This window comes from Octopus bimaculoides, chromosome 14 (assembly GCF_001194135.2).
Source record: "Octopus bimaculoides isolate UCB-OBI-ISO-001 chromosome 14, ASM119413v2, whole genome shotgun sequence".
NCBI classification, from domain to species: domain Eukaryota; kingdom Metazoa; phylum Mollusca; class Cephalopoda; order Octopoda; family Octopodidae; genus Octopus; species Octopus bimaculoides.
In genome coordinates this window covers 57,922,243-57,939,884 of record NC_068994.1, presented here as the reverse complement: position 1 = coordinate 57,939,884, position 17,642 = coordinate 57,922,243, and the positions used below count along the sequence as shown (strand labels likewise).

The window sequence follows — 17,642 nt, the reverse complement described above, 5'->3', positions numbered from 1 at the left end:
CTGCAAAAAAAAAGGTTATTTTCTTACAAGTTTCTAATACATATATCCGAAAAAGTTGTGGAAAAAGTTCCAACCAGTTATAAGAGTATTTTTCGAGGAGAACTCTATCGGCCAATCGTCCTTAATTGAAACTACCGCCTTTTTTAAAGTGTTTAATCTGAGGATGAACTCTTAACACACTCTTTTAATCTTTTACTTGTTTCAGTCATTTGACTGTGGTCATGTTGGAGCACCACCTTTAGTCGAGCAAATCGACCCCAGGACTTATTCTTTGGAAGCCTAGTACTTATTCTATCGGTCTCTTTTACCGAACTGCTAAGTTACGTGGACACACCTCAACATCGGTTGTCAAGCGATGGTGGGTGGACAAACATAGACGTACAGATAAATAAACGTATATACATGACAGTCTTTCGGTTTCCGCCAACCAAATCCACTCGCAAATCCGTGTGCATAGTGTAGAACACACTTGGCCAAGTTGCTACGCTGTGGGACTGAACCCGGAGCCATGTGGTTGGGAAGCAGGCTTCTTACCACACAGCCACTCCATGAAATTTTGCAGTGGTACCTTATCGATTGTGTAAATTAGAATTATGTTGACATTAAGGTAAATATTTCATAAAGGACCCGTCCGTACCTAGGTGTGAAATAATTTTTTTTTTTTTTCCGAGTGCATTCGACGTATCTAACCTCCAAACCCGCCGCAAGCAACTTTTTTCCCCTCGGAAGTGAAAGTGGGGGAAGGAGTGGTGGGTGGCCTTGGAGTTTCCCCACCAACGAAGTTTTGTTTCGCAGGTTTTGAGGGGTTTTTTTTTTCTCCCCTAGGTTATTTCGCATTCTTTCAACGTGGTGAAAGGAAAACTGGAAGCGACAAGAGATGACGTCACTTCTACGAGTGAGAAGAAAAGTTTCTCCCTGCGTTTGGTTTTTTCCTGGAGACGCGACCAGTGACAGACGCCAGTCGTGAAGATAGAGAAGTCGGGACAACACTGGTGAAGAATTGATAAATCTACTGGCGGTACCCTATTGCAAGTCGAGGTAAGGACAATTTTATTTATGTACCTTCAAATTACAAGCTATTTTTGGCACATTACCAGCTGTGAGGATACGTCCAAGAAGTAGATATTTTATAACTTTCTGTGATTCTTGTTCTTCGTTTGTAATGGCCACAAAAGTCAGAATCCGAAATAATGTGTTGAGACCGTTCACTAGGGGTCGACTTTGCCTTTCGTCCTTTCAAGGTTGATAAATTAAGTACCAGTTGTGTACTGGGGGTCAATCTAATCAACTGGCCCCCTCCCCCCCAAATTTCGGGCCTTGTTCCTTGTGTAGAAAAGAATATTGGAAGGAATGTGAATACTGCTGCAATTGCCTTTGTCTACTTGGCGGTCCCTTCTGTTTGTTTTAGGGTAGTGAAAACCTAAATTCTTAGCTGCATTGTCATTGCAAATGTTATTTTCTCTTGCAGATGCTCCCTGCTGTAAAACATGGTCTCTATGTTTTGTTGCTACTCTTTGCACAAGAGGAAGTGAGTCCTGGTCATACAGTCTTTCCCGAACCACCCGGTTTGCTGTGTTACCAGGATATGTTGCTTAACAAACAAGTGTGCCAACATGCTTGTCTTACTGGTTATTTTGCTGTTGCTGGGATGAAATCTTGTCATCAATGGCTCACATGCGAAGACTTTGATACCAACATTACCATTGGACGCAAGATTGCTAGTGGCCTTGGCAAAATGGTAAATAACATTCTGAAGTATTTCATTGATGTCTTGTAGCTAAGAGGACAGAGGTGAAAGTTTCTGGATTATAGGCTTCAGCTGCATTCTAGGTTTAAAGTACTCTTTCATAGGTAAGTCTTAGATCATCATCATCATCATCATCATCGTTTAACGTCCGCTTTCCATGCTAGCATGGGTTGGACGATTTGACTGAGGACTGGTGAAACCGGATGGCAACACCAGGCTCCAGTCTAATTTGGCAGAGTTTCTACAGCTGGATGCCCTTCCTAACGCCAACCACTCAGAGAGTGTAGTGGGTGCTTTTACGTGTCACCCGCACGAAAACGGCCACGCTCGAAATGGTGTCTTTTATGTGCCACCCGCACAAGCCAGTCCAGGGGCACTGGCAACGATCTCGCTCGAAAATCCTACGGGACCCAATTATATCACTCTTTTGTAATTTTATGAAAGCAGTCTCGCAGCTAAGTTGCCTTTGGAGTGAAGATAATCAGCTAGTGACACACAAAAACGCTTTAGGAATGGATGTTGTCTAAATGTTCCTGATCTAACCTGTTAGTGTTTGATATATCGAAAAAAAATCTGTTGGTCTCCTACAGGATTATATATTTTTCTTACTGATATTTTGAGTCTCAAATGCTAGTGAGGTTAAGTTACAGGACAAACTAGTCTCGGAAGTTCATACTTTACTACAACAGATTCTTCTTGTTCCTGTTACTAAAGTACATAACTCTGCTTATTTGATTCCGTGCAACAGAAGTCTTTGGGTACCACTCCCCCATCTCTATAATGTAGCCAATGTTCATCCACTAAAATTCTATATTTTGTGGCACTCTGTCAGTTACGACGATGAGGGTTCCAGTTGATCCGATCAGTGGAATAGCCTGCTCGTGAAATTAACGTACAAGTGACTGAGCACTCCACAGACACATGTACCCTTAACGTAGTTCTTGGGGAGATTCAGCATGACACAGTGTAACAAGGCTGACCCACCACACTCTTGGAGTGGTTGGCATTAGGAAGGGCATCCAGCTGTAGAAACATTATCTGCCTTTGTTTCCTTTGCAAACTGCTGCTTTCATTGACTTCATAGTTCTAATTCATTTTTGCCCTTTTACCTTTCCCCAGGTGTATGAGGCTCACTGGCAAAACCAAACGTTTGTTATGAACAAAGCCACCAAAGACAACAGATATTTATCAGATTTTCACCATGGTTTGACCATGATTACAGCATTTCAGCCTCACCCTCGTATAATCCAATTAGTTGGCCATTGTAACAAAAGTTATTTAACCGAATTCCATCCACTGATGTCTGCTGACCATCTCTTTGATCATCTTAATTCCGAAGAATACACACTACATGATACCATTGAACTGCGTTACCAATTGTGCATGGATTATGTGAATATCCTTGCCTATCTTCACTCCAGTCCACGTGGCACACGAGTGATGTGCGATTCCAATGATCTGACCAAAACCCTCAGTCAATTCTTGCTCCGTTCTGACCTCCGACTCATCCTTAATGACCTTGATGCTCTACCTGAAGTGAATCGCTCAAAGAATCAGTTCATCAAGTGTGGTCACCGAGAAATTGGTGGAGAGTTTGTCGCTCCTGAGCAGTTGTGGCCTTATCTGGAAAGGCCGTTTGTTGACGCCGACATGCCATCTTATGATGAGAAATCTGATATTTGGAAGATACCCAATGTGTGTAGTTATTTGTTGGGGTCATCTTCAGCTGCTGTGTTATTGAAGCTGCACCTGTTGCATATACACAGCAGGTGTCAGTATGAGGAACCGGAACTGCGCCCGACAGCCAAGGAGGTGGCAGAAGAATATGAAAGAATTTGGAAGGAATTTACATCAGGGAAGAGGCAGAAATCTGAACTGTAACTATTCTCTTGAGGGCAATCCAATCTATATGTAGTTGCTCAGTCAGCTAGAAATAACAGCCAAACCTCTCTCAGATTACACACTATCATCTTGGAAGGCTGCTTTGGATAATTAGTCTAATTAAAGAAAACGATGGAATGGTCACATCTGGAAGATCTTTCATCATAGGTCTGCTGGATTATAGCTGACCTTGGCTAAACATTTGTCACCACCAAAATATTTATTCACACATTTTTGTATGTGCGCTTATGTATGCCTAAATGAGTCTAAACATACATACACACACATTTTAACGTCTGCTTTTCCAGGATTGCATGGATTAGACAAAACTTGAAACAGAATTTTTAATGATTGGATGCTTTTCCTGGTGCCAACCTTCACCTGCTTCTAAGTAAAGTAACAATCCCTCAATTTATTGAACAATTAATAACCTGGACATGTTTCCATGGAGTACTGCAAACAAATGACATGAGTTGTTTGAACAGGTGAGGCTTTTGTTTATAATTGGTGCTGATGTCAAGACAATGGAGAATGTTAACTGTCATATACACGTCATCTCTCTCTCTCTCTCTCTCTATATATATATATACACACACACACACACACACACACACACAAACAGACTTCTTTCAGTTCCTGTGTAACCATTTCACTCACAAGATATTAGTTAAGCTGTAGTTTATAGTAAAGGACTCTGACAAATGGCATCCATGCAATGGAACCAGACCATCACCAAAGTTAACTTCGTCATCGCACATGCATCCATTGATACATAAATTATTAGTAGCAAGAAATGCATTTAGCTGAAAAAAAAAACTTGCCTCCAAACATTTAAACATGAAATCATGAACTAAGATAAAAATCAAAATTAGGCTCAGGCCAAAGACGCAAACAAAGATTACAGTTCAACTCCTGGAAAAAGAGAACATTAAATGAACAAATGGGTAATATATATATATACATACATATATATATATATATATATATATATATATATATATATATATATATCTGCTTGTATACCCATGTTTGAAAACATAATGGTGGAAGATATCTTTTTTGTATTTTGTGACTTCTACCTTCTTTGGACTTCTACTTCCATTGTCGACACCAAATATTATTGGTGTGGAAGAGGTAATCCCTTTGCTTTACATTTACATTTTTTGTTTTATTTTCTCCTCCCCCCCCCTTTTCTTTTCACTTCAGACTTCAGCTGTTGCCATCTCTTGTTTGCAGACATTGTATCTCTATAGTGTTGGTATTTGTTTGCATGTGAATTTCTTGACCACCATCTAGCTTTTTTTTTGTTTAATGGTCTTGAAACTGTATGAACGGATCAACGAGATTCTCACTGTCTAGCGAAACCACAGCCAAGGGATCGGCTTGGACGGATCGGTGGGGAAAGAAGACTCTGTTGAGCTTGACTCTAGTCCGGTTTTGTGAGAGCACACGGTGGGCGTAGCATAGGTGGTAGCATTCGCATTGCTGGTAACAGCGTGGTGCTCTTCTGGTCGTCGCAGCGTTTCTTTGCCACCTCGGTCGTCCGGCGTGCCGGTTTGGCGTCAGGGATTTGTGCATGTTTGCGACGATGGAAAACTGCCATTCCCATACAACCATGGAACTCCCCTGTATTGTAAGATATCGAAAGATCAATTCAGTGAGTTGCTACAGTCCCATAGGGAACCTACGCGACACTACACCCTAATGAAAGCAAAGTTAACTGGGCTGCCATCTAATTAGCTGGCTCAGGACAACTAGAAGGCAGACCAGTGGCAGTCTACCCACCTTAGCAAGGAGGCCTACACCTCCCAATCAGGTTTTATGTTTGAAATCATGACCATCGATTTCTGGGATAAGCTCACCACAGGTCATTGAAGATAGTGGTTCCTGGAAGAACTGAGTTATATGCAGTCCTCTAGTGTTTCATGGTTACGACTTGGTACTGCGTAAAGGAAAACTTCCCTCATCTTGGGACATAGTCCTCCAATGTTATATTCATTTATGTTGCAATTTAATAAGTTATTTTACAAAATACTTCATTCTTTTTTAAATCGTTTAAAACAGGCAGTGTTTTTTCAAAAGAAATTTGATAACAGACGGGCTAATCATTGAATGGCTGAAAAATGTTAAATCAAAATTGCCAGTTGTTCTCACATAATGTCTTTCTCTCTCTTCTTTGGACAGTTAATAGCTAATCTATTCTCTTTTAGATGATTTACAACAGTATTCTTCAGTTTCCAAAATCTGTTCAGAACAGTATCCACAGCACACCTCACAATGGAAGTGTCTCAAGAGCAGCAAGTTCTTCAAGGATCCTAAAATTACCAATTCTTCTAGTAATTTCATATTATGTTGTACCGTATATATTGGTACCGTTTCCAAACCTAAAGAGGATTTTCAGCTATTTAGAAGCTATATCACTAGAGTTCCTTGGTGCATTATAACTGTTTTGTTGGACTGTCAATCATTTTGGAAATATAACCGCTAGGGAAGCAAAATATATCACTTTCCATGTTGGAGCTTCAAAGCGATGTGCTTGACCATACAACATTCTAGCAGCAACTGAACTTAACTGAAGGCACATTCTAGCCTTGGGTGGAAGTTGTTGCTTGAATCTGTACACCTGGTTAGTGTCTGTTCAAGCACAACTAACTTGTGGCCCAGTGTAAAAAGTTTAGTCTCACCACAGAGTTCTTTGTAAACAGTTATGGAATATGTAGTAGTTGCACTTGTTGGTTACTATGGAAACAGTGTTCTTTGCTTACTATGCTAACAGAACTGTATGGTGACGTGTAATATACTCGCTTCTGATTGGCTAAAATACCCCAGTTTTAAAAACTTTGATGGCTGATAACTTTTTAGTAATAAAATGACTTTCGTTTTCATAATTAGTATACAAAACTTAACCTATATACCAAATTTGAAAATAATTGGAACAAAATTGGAGCTAGTGATTCACACCACAAAGATGCTAAATCCCTTATGCTTATCTACCATGGCTGGAGCGCTTAGCCAATATACAGGACACCAGATTCTGAAAGGGTATTTTACATCAGATCAAGATTTTTAGTTTCAAAAAGTTTTATGACCGTCTCTACACAGTTTGCAGTCTTCATCTGTGAATCAGACGTATGCCATAAGACCAACTCTGTTATTGTTTACTGTAGATTTGTCAATTTGAATTGAGAATTTACTATTTACTAGTCTTTATTGTATCTCTCCATGTCACATCTTACAGTCTTTGTGGTGCTCACAGAGCATGGACAACAGTCGTGATACAGGTAACTCTTTTTCGATATTCAGATGGCTTTCGGTCCTCCCTATCAACTAACCTTTTCTCCTCCAGGTGCCAAGATGCAAGCTGATGGACTTGTCCTTGTTAACTTTTGCCCCTGCCACCGCCTCATATTCTTTGATAGTGTGACGGATGGAGGCAAATACTGTATCTTATTTATAATGTTTTTGATTTGTAAGATATAATAGATATTATTATTCCTTAAGGAAGAAGCTATGATGGTAAACTCGTCACTTATAACTTAATTATAAGTATTCATCACCATGCATAACTCTTAATTCAGGCTGCGTAAATGTTATGATGAATTATACATACCAAGACGCTGAACGTGCGTTTGATGCGTGCATGTATGTTGAAGATATGGATTCGTATTCTTTTAATCGTTACATAAAAAAAATACACAGTTTCATAAATACAGAAATAAATTTAACGAGTTGAAAGAACGTGAAGTAAAAGAAAATAATTTCTACATTAGTTTATTTATGTACATTTGGCATTTATAGTACAATTGGAAAGTAAGGTCATTTTGTCGTAGAGAATTACGACTTAAAATTCACACTAACTAATCTTTCATACTAACTATTAGAGTTCACAATAATTCAGTCTTGCTGGATTTGAGTAATAAACATGGCATAAAGATTAGCTGATACTCAAAAGAGTGAGTGTCGTGGCATTGAGTAACAACCAACGAACACCGGAGAGTGTGTCGTGGATTTGAGTGACAATCAATGATCACTGGAGAATTTCCCAAAAATCAGGGTTTTTATAACTGCTCATACACGAATTCTAAGAACTGTACTTTGTGAAGGATTTCTTTAACAAAAGTTTAGAATTCTTGGACTCGTGTGCTTGTACATAATTATGCTACTCATAATTCACTGAAATATAAATACACTGGACCTTTTAAAGTTTTGTCAATTAAAGATAAAACTATGACCCTGGATATACATGGCAGAGAAGAGATTGTCAGTTTAGACAGTAAAAAAGGCTTGTTTCGACCAGTATCCGTGTCCTGGAAATGATGATGTGAGTGATACATCTCGGAATAATATAAAACAGTGATATTCAAAACAGCAAACCTAAGGTTAACAGAAACGCTCAAAAGTCAATTTTAAAGTTACCTAGAAGCGGTAGAATTGTACATTTTCCCAAAAGACTTTCTCAATTTGTTTGAATATATTCCTCATAAACTTTTGTATTTCTGGAAATTGTAAGAAATTTTTCTTTATTTCCGGAGAAATTAGATTGAGCAATGCTCATACACGAATTCTAAGAACCGTACTTCATGAAAGATTTCTTTAACGAAAGTTTAGAATTCGTATATGAGCAGTAATTTTTAACCAATGAGAAATCAACAATTTCTCCTGTTTGGGCAAACGAACCTATGTTCTCTCTCCACCTCTTATGAGTTTACTACAGTAGCCCTTTACTAGAAAGATTTTCAATTTTGCGATAAAAATATTGGGTAAGGCAGATCCACAACTATGAAGATCCACTAATATTCTCTTCGTAAATTTAAATTCAGAGTTAAACTAATCTCTCCAAATGTTTGGATTCAGACTGATTAACCGCTTGAAGAGTCAAATATACAGGTTTTGGTTTCTCTTTGAAAAGTTTTACAGGCCAAATTGAACAGGCTGCTCCTGTATCTACCAAAAACCTTTCTTTTGAGTTTGTGTCAAAAACAAAAAAATACGCAACTTTTAAGGAAGCTGTCCACAGATTTTGTCGCATCTAATCTGTGGCTGAGAAGTTTCCCGACCTTTTTTTGTTCAGAAAATCAAATGAGCATAGCTTAACACAGCGATAAGATTTGTCACCGAACTTTGAATGGTATCAGCATATGGCATTTCTCTTGGGACTTTTTGATCTCCTTTGCCATCTTGCATTTCTTTTATTTGAGCAACTGTCTCTTTCGAGCTGAAGACTTTCGATTTTCTTTGTCAACAACTCGAATTGTTTATCGTAATTCTTTTGATGCCTGTATTTCATTAGAAATAGATGGAACTGCATTCACAGACTCTCTAGATGACAATTCCAAAATGCCATCTACCAATTGTTGAAGAGAGTTTTGATTCTTCTCAGCAAGGTTTATGTTTTATAAGGCAATTTGGTAAAGGAAACCTCTTTGAGGTAGGATTCTTCTATTTGTTGATCTCCAAGAAGTTGTGTTGGCTTCTTATTGCCTAATTCTTCATTATTGAATAGCTTCGCAAATTCTTTCTGTTTTGAATTTGAGGTTCTTTTTAATATTTCTGCTTTGATTGCAGAATAGGAAACTGGCTCGACAGGGTTTAAAAATAAATCTCTAATCTCATTGCTTAGAGGTGGAGGCAAATTACTTAGCATTATATTGTATTTTTGCTCTTCATTCGTTAGTGTCTAACATATGTCATGGCATCTTGTGTGCGCTCATGTATATATCTTGGGCTTCCTATGAATGATGATGGAAGGATGTTCAGCTGTCCCGTGTTGTTGACATCATGATCATTCGGCATTGCGTCTTGTGGGTGTGCATATGATTCCACTCTCAGTTGCTTTTGGTACAATCTCAAGTAGAGTAATCGTTCACTTTCAATTTTTGCATGCATGTCAACAATGAACTGACTGAACAGATCTCCACAATGTAGGATGTGGTTTGAAGCTGGACTCCTGACCATCATGTGGAATGCATAGAAGTTTTAGGAGAGTGGGTTATATATCTTTAGATATACACCTAACTTTCCTACATTAAATTGGAAGAGAACTCAACGCAGAAACTCCAAACTGATCAACAACAACAAATATTTATTGTTCGGTGGAAAATAAAACAGCTTCTAATTGTCCGGTTTTAGAGTAGCCTGAAATGTAGATGTACGGTTCTTCGAGTTGGTGTCGTTATAGAGACAACTTGGTTCAACCACACTCAAATGAAACTTGCTTTGAGGAGTTTGTCTGACTAATGTTGATGTGGTAAGTATCTTGTCCATAACAGAACAGCAATGGATATTGTAGTGCATCATAGGGTCTGTGTGTTTATGAAATTCTCCTCAGTGTGCTGTCTCTGAGATGGAGGACAATGTCACGCTTGTCATGTTCTTGCCCAACCAGAACCACAGCTATTTCATTTGTTGATGGCACACTAAACCTGCCTCCATGTTGACCAGATGGTTTCTTGTCTGATCTGATAACTACCTTGTAATCCATGGAGTCAGGTGGAATTGTTTCAAGTGCAGTCTTGAAGCTTCTAATCAGGTTGTTGTTATGCAGCATCTTTTGCAGAGACACTACAACGTTCTTCCTGATGCTGGAAATGTTCTTGCATTTCCCTTGCCCTTGTTGAGAATCACCCATAAAGTATATTTGAAGGAATTTTGGTGATTCATTTGACTGATGTAGTAGAGATCCAATCTGCTGATAAATCTGACCTTGGACCTTGAAAGTTTGCATAAATCCTGGCTCAGTTAAATCTCTTGTGGCTCCAAATAAAGTCATCTGTTTTTCAGCTTTGTATTGTCTAATTTTGTTTTGGAAGTGCTTGGAATCTTGGTCAGTTGATGACAAAAGTTTCTTCAGTGGCTCTGGAGGTTGGGGGAATGCAGGGAGTTTAACCCTTCCACCACTCCAGCACAGTGCAGGTGTCTCTCCAGGCCACTTCCTTGCTTTACAATGTATGGACTCGGTTGTCATTTCACTATAACGGTGATTGGGTACCACTACTTTTATAAAATAAATTTCATTAACAGGCTGAAGAAAGAAAATATTTACAGTACATTTAGAAGTAAAGCAATTTATCGTAGAGAGTTGTGACATAAATTTTATAGTAGATAATCCTTTCGTACTAAACTATCAGAGTTTACACTACAATTCAAATAAATCTTGTTCGATTTAAGTAATAGGTATGGCATAAAAATAGCCAATATCTCAAAGGAGTGTCGTGAAGTCTACTGACAACCAATGATCACTGATTAATTTCCCAAAAATCGGGGTTTTTATAACTGCTCATACACGAATTCTAAGAACCGTATTTCGTGAAAGAAGTCTCTTTGACAAAAGTTAAGAATTCAAATATGGGCAGTAATTTTAACCAATGGGAAACCAACAATTATACTTGTTTGAGCAACATGACCATTACATCATATTACTGCCTTTTACAACTTGCTTGCTGTTCACTACAGAATGGGTTTAAGGATGGTGACCTCTTCAAAAAAAAAAAAAAAAAAAAAGCAGGTGTGGTTTGGTCATCACTGAAAGTCATTTTGCTTTCTTTCTCTTTTCCCCTCTTTCTTTTTGTCTTCTTTGAGTTATATTCAGAATACAACATATACTGTCTCCCCTTTGAACATTCAATTTTGGAGGGAATTTTTTGATGAAATGTAGTTCCATTGCTTTTTGGTGTTGTGGATCGTCCTGTGCACATTTGTAAAAGGGAAAAATTTTGAATCATCGAACGAGGAATTACGCAAGATTCCATTAAGTAAGCATCTGGAAATACGCACTAAAGGAAATGTTGCCTGTGGATTCTTGCATGTTGGCAGAGGGAATTATTTGTTTTGCCAATGTTAATTTTCTTTGCAGTTTGGGCAGGTAATGCAGTCTATGAGGTTTTGCAGCTCATATCTGCATTTTGAAAAGGGATCCACTCTTGAATTTTATGTGGAAACCACTTCCCAAGTATTTGAAGTTGTTGATGTTCCACATCTGCTAACTCCATTCTTTTACTAAGAAATCTGATTCATTCTCTGATTTGAATTCTGCCCTTGTGAGGTGTTTTTTAAGATTTTTTGGTTGGCATCGGCTATTCCGTAAGATGTTTTTTTTTTGTTTTTTTTTTCAATTAGATTATTCATTTTGGGGCTTTGTAGGAGTATAGGTAAGTTAGATTTTATGACATGAAAGATGTTGGTTATTCCAAGACTGTGTGTGTTAATGAACAGAATCGTGTTTTCATTATACATCTCTGAAGCATCGCCTTCCACAGGTCACTAAATATTGTGGTTCCCAGGAGAATCAAATGGCAGATGCATTCTTCTAGTGTGTTGCGATTCCGACAAGGTTCTGCATAAAGAAAAACTTGTCTGCTCTCGCGACACCTCCGAAAACCCATTGGTGAGGTAGCACCCTACCCTGATTATACTTTCTCCCAGAGAAGACTGTCTCATCTATCTCGACAATCTTCCCAAGACCACCTATTTGAACTAAGTCCTGTGCGCATACTTTTTGCACATAACTGTTGTAATCCACAGCTGTAGCGTGGCTCATCCCCTCGTACAAAATTCACTGGTAGGGACAATCAGCAATAATGAACATATAACGCTCTTTTGTTCTGTTATGTATACTATGTACATCAAGATAGTCAGCAAAGGATGAGAGATTTGCAGAGACGGTTCAACTGACATTTTGGTTGCTGAGTTGAGGTCCTGTTGAGGTGACCAGTGTAAGATATTTCGTTGCTTCATAATCAATCCTTGACAATAACCCGTTACTGTTATTTTTTTCATCAAAGAACAGTTCCTGGGTTCAGTTTCTAGGCAATGAGTTGGTGTTTCGGACTCTGCCAAATATCCCTGCTACAGGGGAATTTTTTTACAGATATCACAGCAATGTTTTTTTCTTTCTCTTTATATCATCAGAAAAATGAATCTTTTTACATTTCGTCTTGCATTCACAGAAGAACATTTCCTGTAATTTTTCTTCTCCCATTTGTTTAGAATATTTTTCCTTTGCTATATTTCCATTATCTGTTATCTTAATCAATGTCTGAAGATGCTGCTGATTATTTTATGATCCATGTTTATTTAGAATGCAAAATTCTTTTGTATATATTCCCGAAGGTGTTAACAAATTCCTTTTCGTAAATTGTCATCTGATATTCTGAAGTTAGATAGAATATCATAAAAGAGGAATCTTACACTTATGTACTGAAACAAAGAATGAATGTGGGCAGAGTAAGGGATTGCTGTTTCAATATTCAGTGAGTGCGTTGTGCAGTTCTGTGGCAAAACTGACAAATCAAATTGAAACAAATTGTGTAATAAACTAGAAAGAGCTCGTAAGAAAGTCAGGGAAACTTGTGGTGTAGTAGTGACAACTTTCAAGGGGTAATGTGTATTGGTGCTTACAGGTGAATTAGCATGTATAGGAAAGCAGTTTGTGATGCAAAATGTGGGATTAAGGTAGTTGAGAAACCAAGTGAATGCATTAGATCACAAATGAGTTTGGCCTGTCCTTTTGATAGGACTACTTGTGTGCTATGTGGTGTCAGTCACAAGATTAACTGTAAAAACTGGGAGTGTGTGGTGGGGTGTGAACAGGGAATCTTTATAGAGGGGGCCGTTTATAACCTGGCTGAGAGATTTTGAACACCACTGGCATATAGGACTATAGGATAGAAAGTTTTCTACATCAGTATTCTATGATAAATACAACAGCATTTAAAAAAAAACAAAGAAGAGACCCTTAAACTGTAAATATAGATCCGTCGAAACAAGGCAACATCAGAAGATACATGAAGCTGTATGTATAACAGAAGAGAAATGTATACTTGAAAGGAAATATGAGAACTATGCATGTGTATGGTTTGGTCAAAGGCTATGCAGGATTCTCAGGATGTAATGGTGGGAGGACCTAGTGTAAATAGTCACGTAGGGGGGGGGGTGGAGGGCTACAGGTAAGATAACACAGACCTTTCCTCATGGGCTACAAACCTCATTCTTGCAGTTTTTGCAGATGTCTGTGTGATGGAAATTTTTTAATATGACTCTTTTCCTGGCTAAATATAACCTGCATTTTCTGCTGTTATTAGAATAAGGCTAGCACTTCTCCAAGATTTTCCACTTGATGTTGTAATCTGTGGTGCTTTTCTTGAAAACCCATTCATGTCTGCCCAGTGCTCTGACATTACATTTCTCCTAGATTTTGAAGTGGGACTTATGATTGTTCTGTAAAGACCTTCTGTTGGGGCTCTGACATTACTTCTGCTTCATATACAACTGCCTTGGTGTGGGCCTACCTACCAATATCATCTTTACACTAGGTGCACAGCTAAAAGAAACTCTTAAGGTGTGTTAGGGTTAACCCTAATCTTTACACACCCTATTCATCTAATGAAAGTGCTTATTCACTAAGCTAAGGAAGATCTTACCCACCACAAGGCTACCTGGTGGTATTTTCTCTTGGAGGTGTTAGGGTCTGGCATATAAACTAATTCTATTCTTAGAACTGCTGTTAGCCAGAGCCTTGTTGTAGTACGGGGCAGTGGTGTCAAAATCTCTTTACTTAAAACACATTGGAGATTTTTGTTTTTTTTGTTTGCTCATGTTACTTAGCTTCTGGTCATCCAGGAATTGTGTTAATGTACAGATGCGGAATGGTCAGCCCATACTACTGATGTATAGTTGCTGTATTTGGAACACCATATCCGGTACACCATGTATGTTAGCAGACATTTGCTCATTTTGTGGATAGGACATTTTACCAATGTGCAGGGCTGTTGTACCACATGTGATAACCTCATTGATAGATGTCTGTGCAGGAATTCACTACAACAACTTCGATGAAATGAATGGAAATTGGCCACAACCACTTCTGCCTCATTTGTGTACAGTCGGATGCGACCAATTGGTCAATCAGATCAACACCTCCCATATACAAATTATAGTTCTGTAGAGCAGTTGGTTGAGGTATGGAGATATAAGACTTTACCTCTGCTGAATATTTCTGTGATGTACCAATAATTGGTGAATTGAAATTTGAAGCAATGGTTACAACATTATTGTCTTTATATTTCATAACACACACTGTGGACGTCAGTGTCAAGTTAGATGACCACTTGGGTTGTTTTTTGAAAGTTTTTCTTTTCGCTAGAGGACAATTTAGCAATCTGTTTTCTCTAACAGTGCTTGTTGCACAAATTCCTGCTGATCCTAGGTGATTTAACAACTTGAAGGAGGTAAAATAGTTATCGAAATGAAGTCTGTAGCCTGCGTCAGCTGTTACATTAGCTTTTTGTATCAGCTTCATTACTACATCACCTCCCGTTCCTAACTCTGTGTGGATATCTTGATTGCATTTTCCAACATAGACATCAAATGCATACATGTAACCACTTGATGAACAGGGAGCCCAATTTTTATACCCGAATTGTATTGGTTTCCCTTTTATCTGGTTGGTGCAAAAGTAATGTCCAATTTAAAGATAAAAATGAATAAACCAATGACTATGGAAATATTTGTTAAACATGCTCTCCATTGCTTTCAACGACGTTATGCCTCGCTTGTAAAATTTTGTAGGCTTAGAACCAAAATATGAATCCAACTCATTTTCAAAGCAATTTAAATATTTTCTCAAGTTTCCATGTTAATTTATTCCTAACACAAACCTAAGAATTTGACATATTGCCATTAACCCTTTCTGTAACATATTTCTTTTGAAATACACTGTATTGAACTTAGTAATGTAATTTTGTGATTATTATGTATATATATTTTTGGGGGGGGGGGGGTAGAAGTCTGTGTGTGCCAGATGATCTGGGTTATGATTATTACAAAACATGTTTGACAATTAAGTATAATTAGACTATGGCTTGTAAAGAAAAAAAAAAACATAACTATATGAACATTTGGGAGTATTTCTAATTCACAGATGTAAGAGGAGTTGATTGTATCCATTTAGGAACCAACAGTTGAATTTATGGTGAGAAACAGCTGGTTTTGTTCCCCTTTTTGTGAGGGAAGATCTCGTTGTGCCACTGTCAGAACCACATCAAATAAAAAAAGAGCCACTCCAGTTATATAACACCAAGTTAGGATTCAGACCATATTTAACCCCTCATCTTTCCCTTGACCTATTCTATCATGATAGAGTTAACACATCTGTTCAGGACCCTCCTTACATGCACACCTCTACCTGCGTAACCTAGCTGTTACTTCATACAACAGGTTTTTTTTTTTGTTTTCTATCTTTTAAACAACTTGGTCCAAATTTGATAAAGGACCCTTTCAGTGCAAACCACCTTTGGGTGGATCCTTTGTTCTTTGTTTATATTTTTCGTTATTCTTTGTAATATTTTTCGCAAATAAAGAGATGATAAATATAATAATTGTTGTTTTTCTGTGATGTCTTGAAAATGCCATAAAGTCAATTTTCTGGAAGCCAAGTCGGAATAATTTCTGATTTCCTGATGCTAATGGCATCTAAGAGGTATGTATGAATAGTAATTTGGGTCTTTTTTGTTAAGACAAGTTGGCATGATACCACTGGGGCATTCTCTTAGGGTCTAAATTTCTGGCCTTGTTGCAAAATTTGAAACCAATATAATTCTCCAGTCTGGCATCAACAGGTCTTCTCAAGCACAGCATATTGCCTGACAATGGAAGAGTGCTTTTAAATGGGCCAGTTATGTGACATTGGCATTGGCCACAACTATGATCTCTCTTGACTTGCCGGGTCTTCTCAATCACAGCATATCTCCAAAGGTCTCGTCGCTTTTCATTGCCTCTGACCCAAATATTCTGTTTTGTTCAAACAGGTCATATCTGGCCTCTCTCACCTGAGCCACAATGTCATTCTCAATATAAACAAAATCATCATCAATTCAAAACAAAGTGAACAAATATTTAACATTCAAATGAATGTTGAAAAATAACATTTAAGCGTTTAAAAGAGGTAGGGGAGAGAGGGGGGAGTAGGTATTAGTGTTGAGATGGTGTTAGGGACACAACTGCATGCATTTCACAGAAATATGAAAATTATGAAAATTGCCATTTAATTTTTTTTTACACATGTTCAAAAAATTATGTATGGATAACAAACTTACGAGACAAAAGAATTTTTAACAAGTTTATTTTGCAAAATCTCAGTGTATTCAGAAAATAGGAAGAACGATCTCTTTCATGAGCAACGATCTTTGTCCTCATAAGTTCATGTAACTTAACGATCAGAACTACAAGTGCGAACGTTTTATTGGAGGTAGTTTGATGAGAGAAAGACATTTGGAAATCTTATAAGCTGGTTTGTTACGAATGCGCTTTTGTTTCAAGTTGATAGCATTGGGCAACAAAGCAGGTCGGGTGAGACAACCATGACCGCCAGGAGTATAAGCACGCAACGTAAAAGAGTGTCCGGATTTCGTACTTACACCAACCCAGCCTAAAAATGTAAAGACAAAAATGAAGTTTAGTGAGGACAGTTTTGAGGGATGAAACCACACATGCTTATATATAAAATTTGGAAGCACTGAATGTGTTAGTATTCTACAAATTTTGAATGCAGTATAACTGAAAACAGCAGAGAAAGATGAAGTATTTAGCCTTAGAGGATGGAAAAAGGTTGCCAGCAGGTGGCTTGTCTGTAAAGATATATATGTATGTATCACAGGTAAAAATGATCAATAAATTCAGGTAGATATCTTGTAAGCATTCAGTGATTATGTAAACTTGGTTATCTACACATCAAATAATCAGAAACCAATAGCTTGCTATATTTGGAACACCATATCCGGTACACTATGAAAACAAATTATAAAATAAAAAAAGAAAAACTTGAAATAACCTTACCAATTGATGACAAAACAATATCACAGACTGTTTTTTTAAAACCAGTGCCAGTTAAATGGAAAGTTTTCCCAACTAAGGGTGGGATTAGACGAAGTCTATCTTCATCTCCTAAAGGAATCTGCAAATAAAAGTTTATATAAAAAAAAGTCATTTCTTTTAACATTTCATTAGTAGTGTAGCCCTC

The 17,642-nt window shown here is 37.8% G+C and overlaps 3 protein-coding genes across 3 annotated transcripts in view; 1 reads left to right on the top strand and 2 right to left on the bottom strand.

The window, feature by feature from the left end:
- Positions 1–16,002, top strand: part of LOC106868601 (protein O-mannose kinase) — a 16,317-nt gene extending 315 nt beyond the window's left edge. The window contains exons 2-4 of the mRNA XM_014913938.2: positions 826–1,038; positions 1,469–1,738; positions 2,867–16,002. Of these exons, the coding sequence (XP_014769424.1) occupies positions 1,469–1,738; positions 2,867–3,628 (1,032 nt within the window). The 5' untranslated portion in view covers positions 826–1,038 and the 3' untranslated portion in view covers positions 3,629–16,002. The remainder of the gene's footprint in view (positions 1–825; positions 1,039–1,468; positions 1,739–2,866) is intronic.
- Positions 14,415–15,002, bottom strand: LOC106868616 (piggyBac transposable element-derived protein 1). Its single transcript, XM_014913961.1, has one exon. The coding sequence runs from the start codon at positions 15,000–15,002 to the stop codon at positions 14,415–14,417; it is 588 nt and encodes a 195-aa protein (XP_014769447.1).
- Positions 16,003–16,729: 727 nt separating the features above from the next.
- Positions 16,730–17,642, bottom strand: part of LOC106868619 (nitric oxide-associated protein 1) — a 7,066-nt gene continuing 6,153 nt past the window's right edge. Inside the window, exons 7-8 of the mRNA XM_014913965.2 lie at positions 17,459–17,576; positions 16,730–17,051 (exon numbers count right to left, since the gene is read on the bottom strand). Coding sequence (XP_014769451.1) covers positions 16,846–17,051; positions 17,459–17,576 — 324 coding nt within the window. The 3' untranslated portion in view covers positions 16,730–16,845. The remainder of the gene's footprint in view (positions 17,052–17,458; positions 17,577–17,642) is intronic.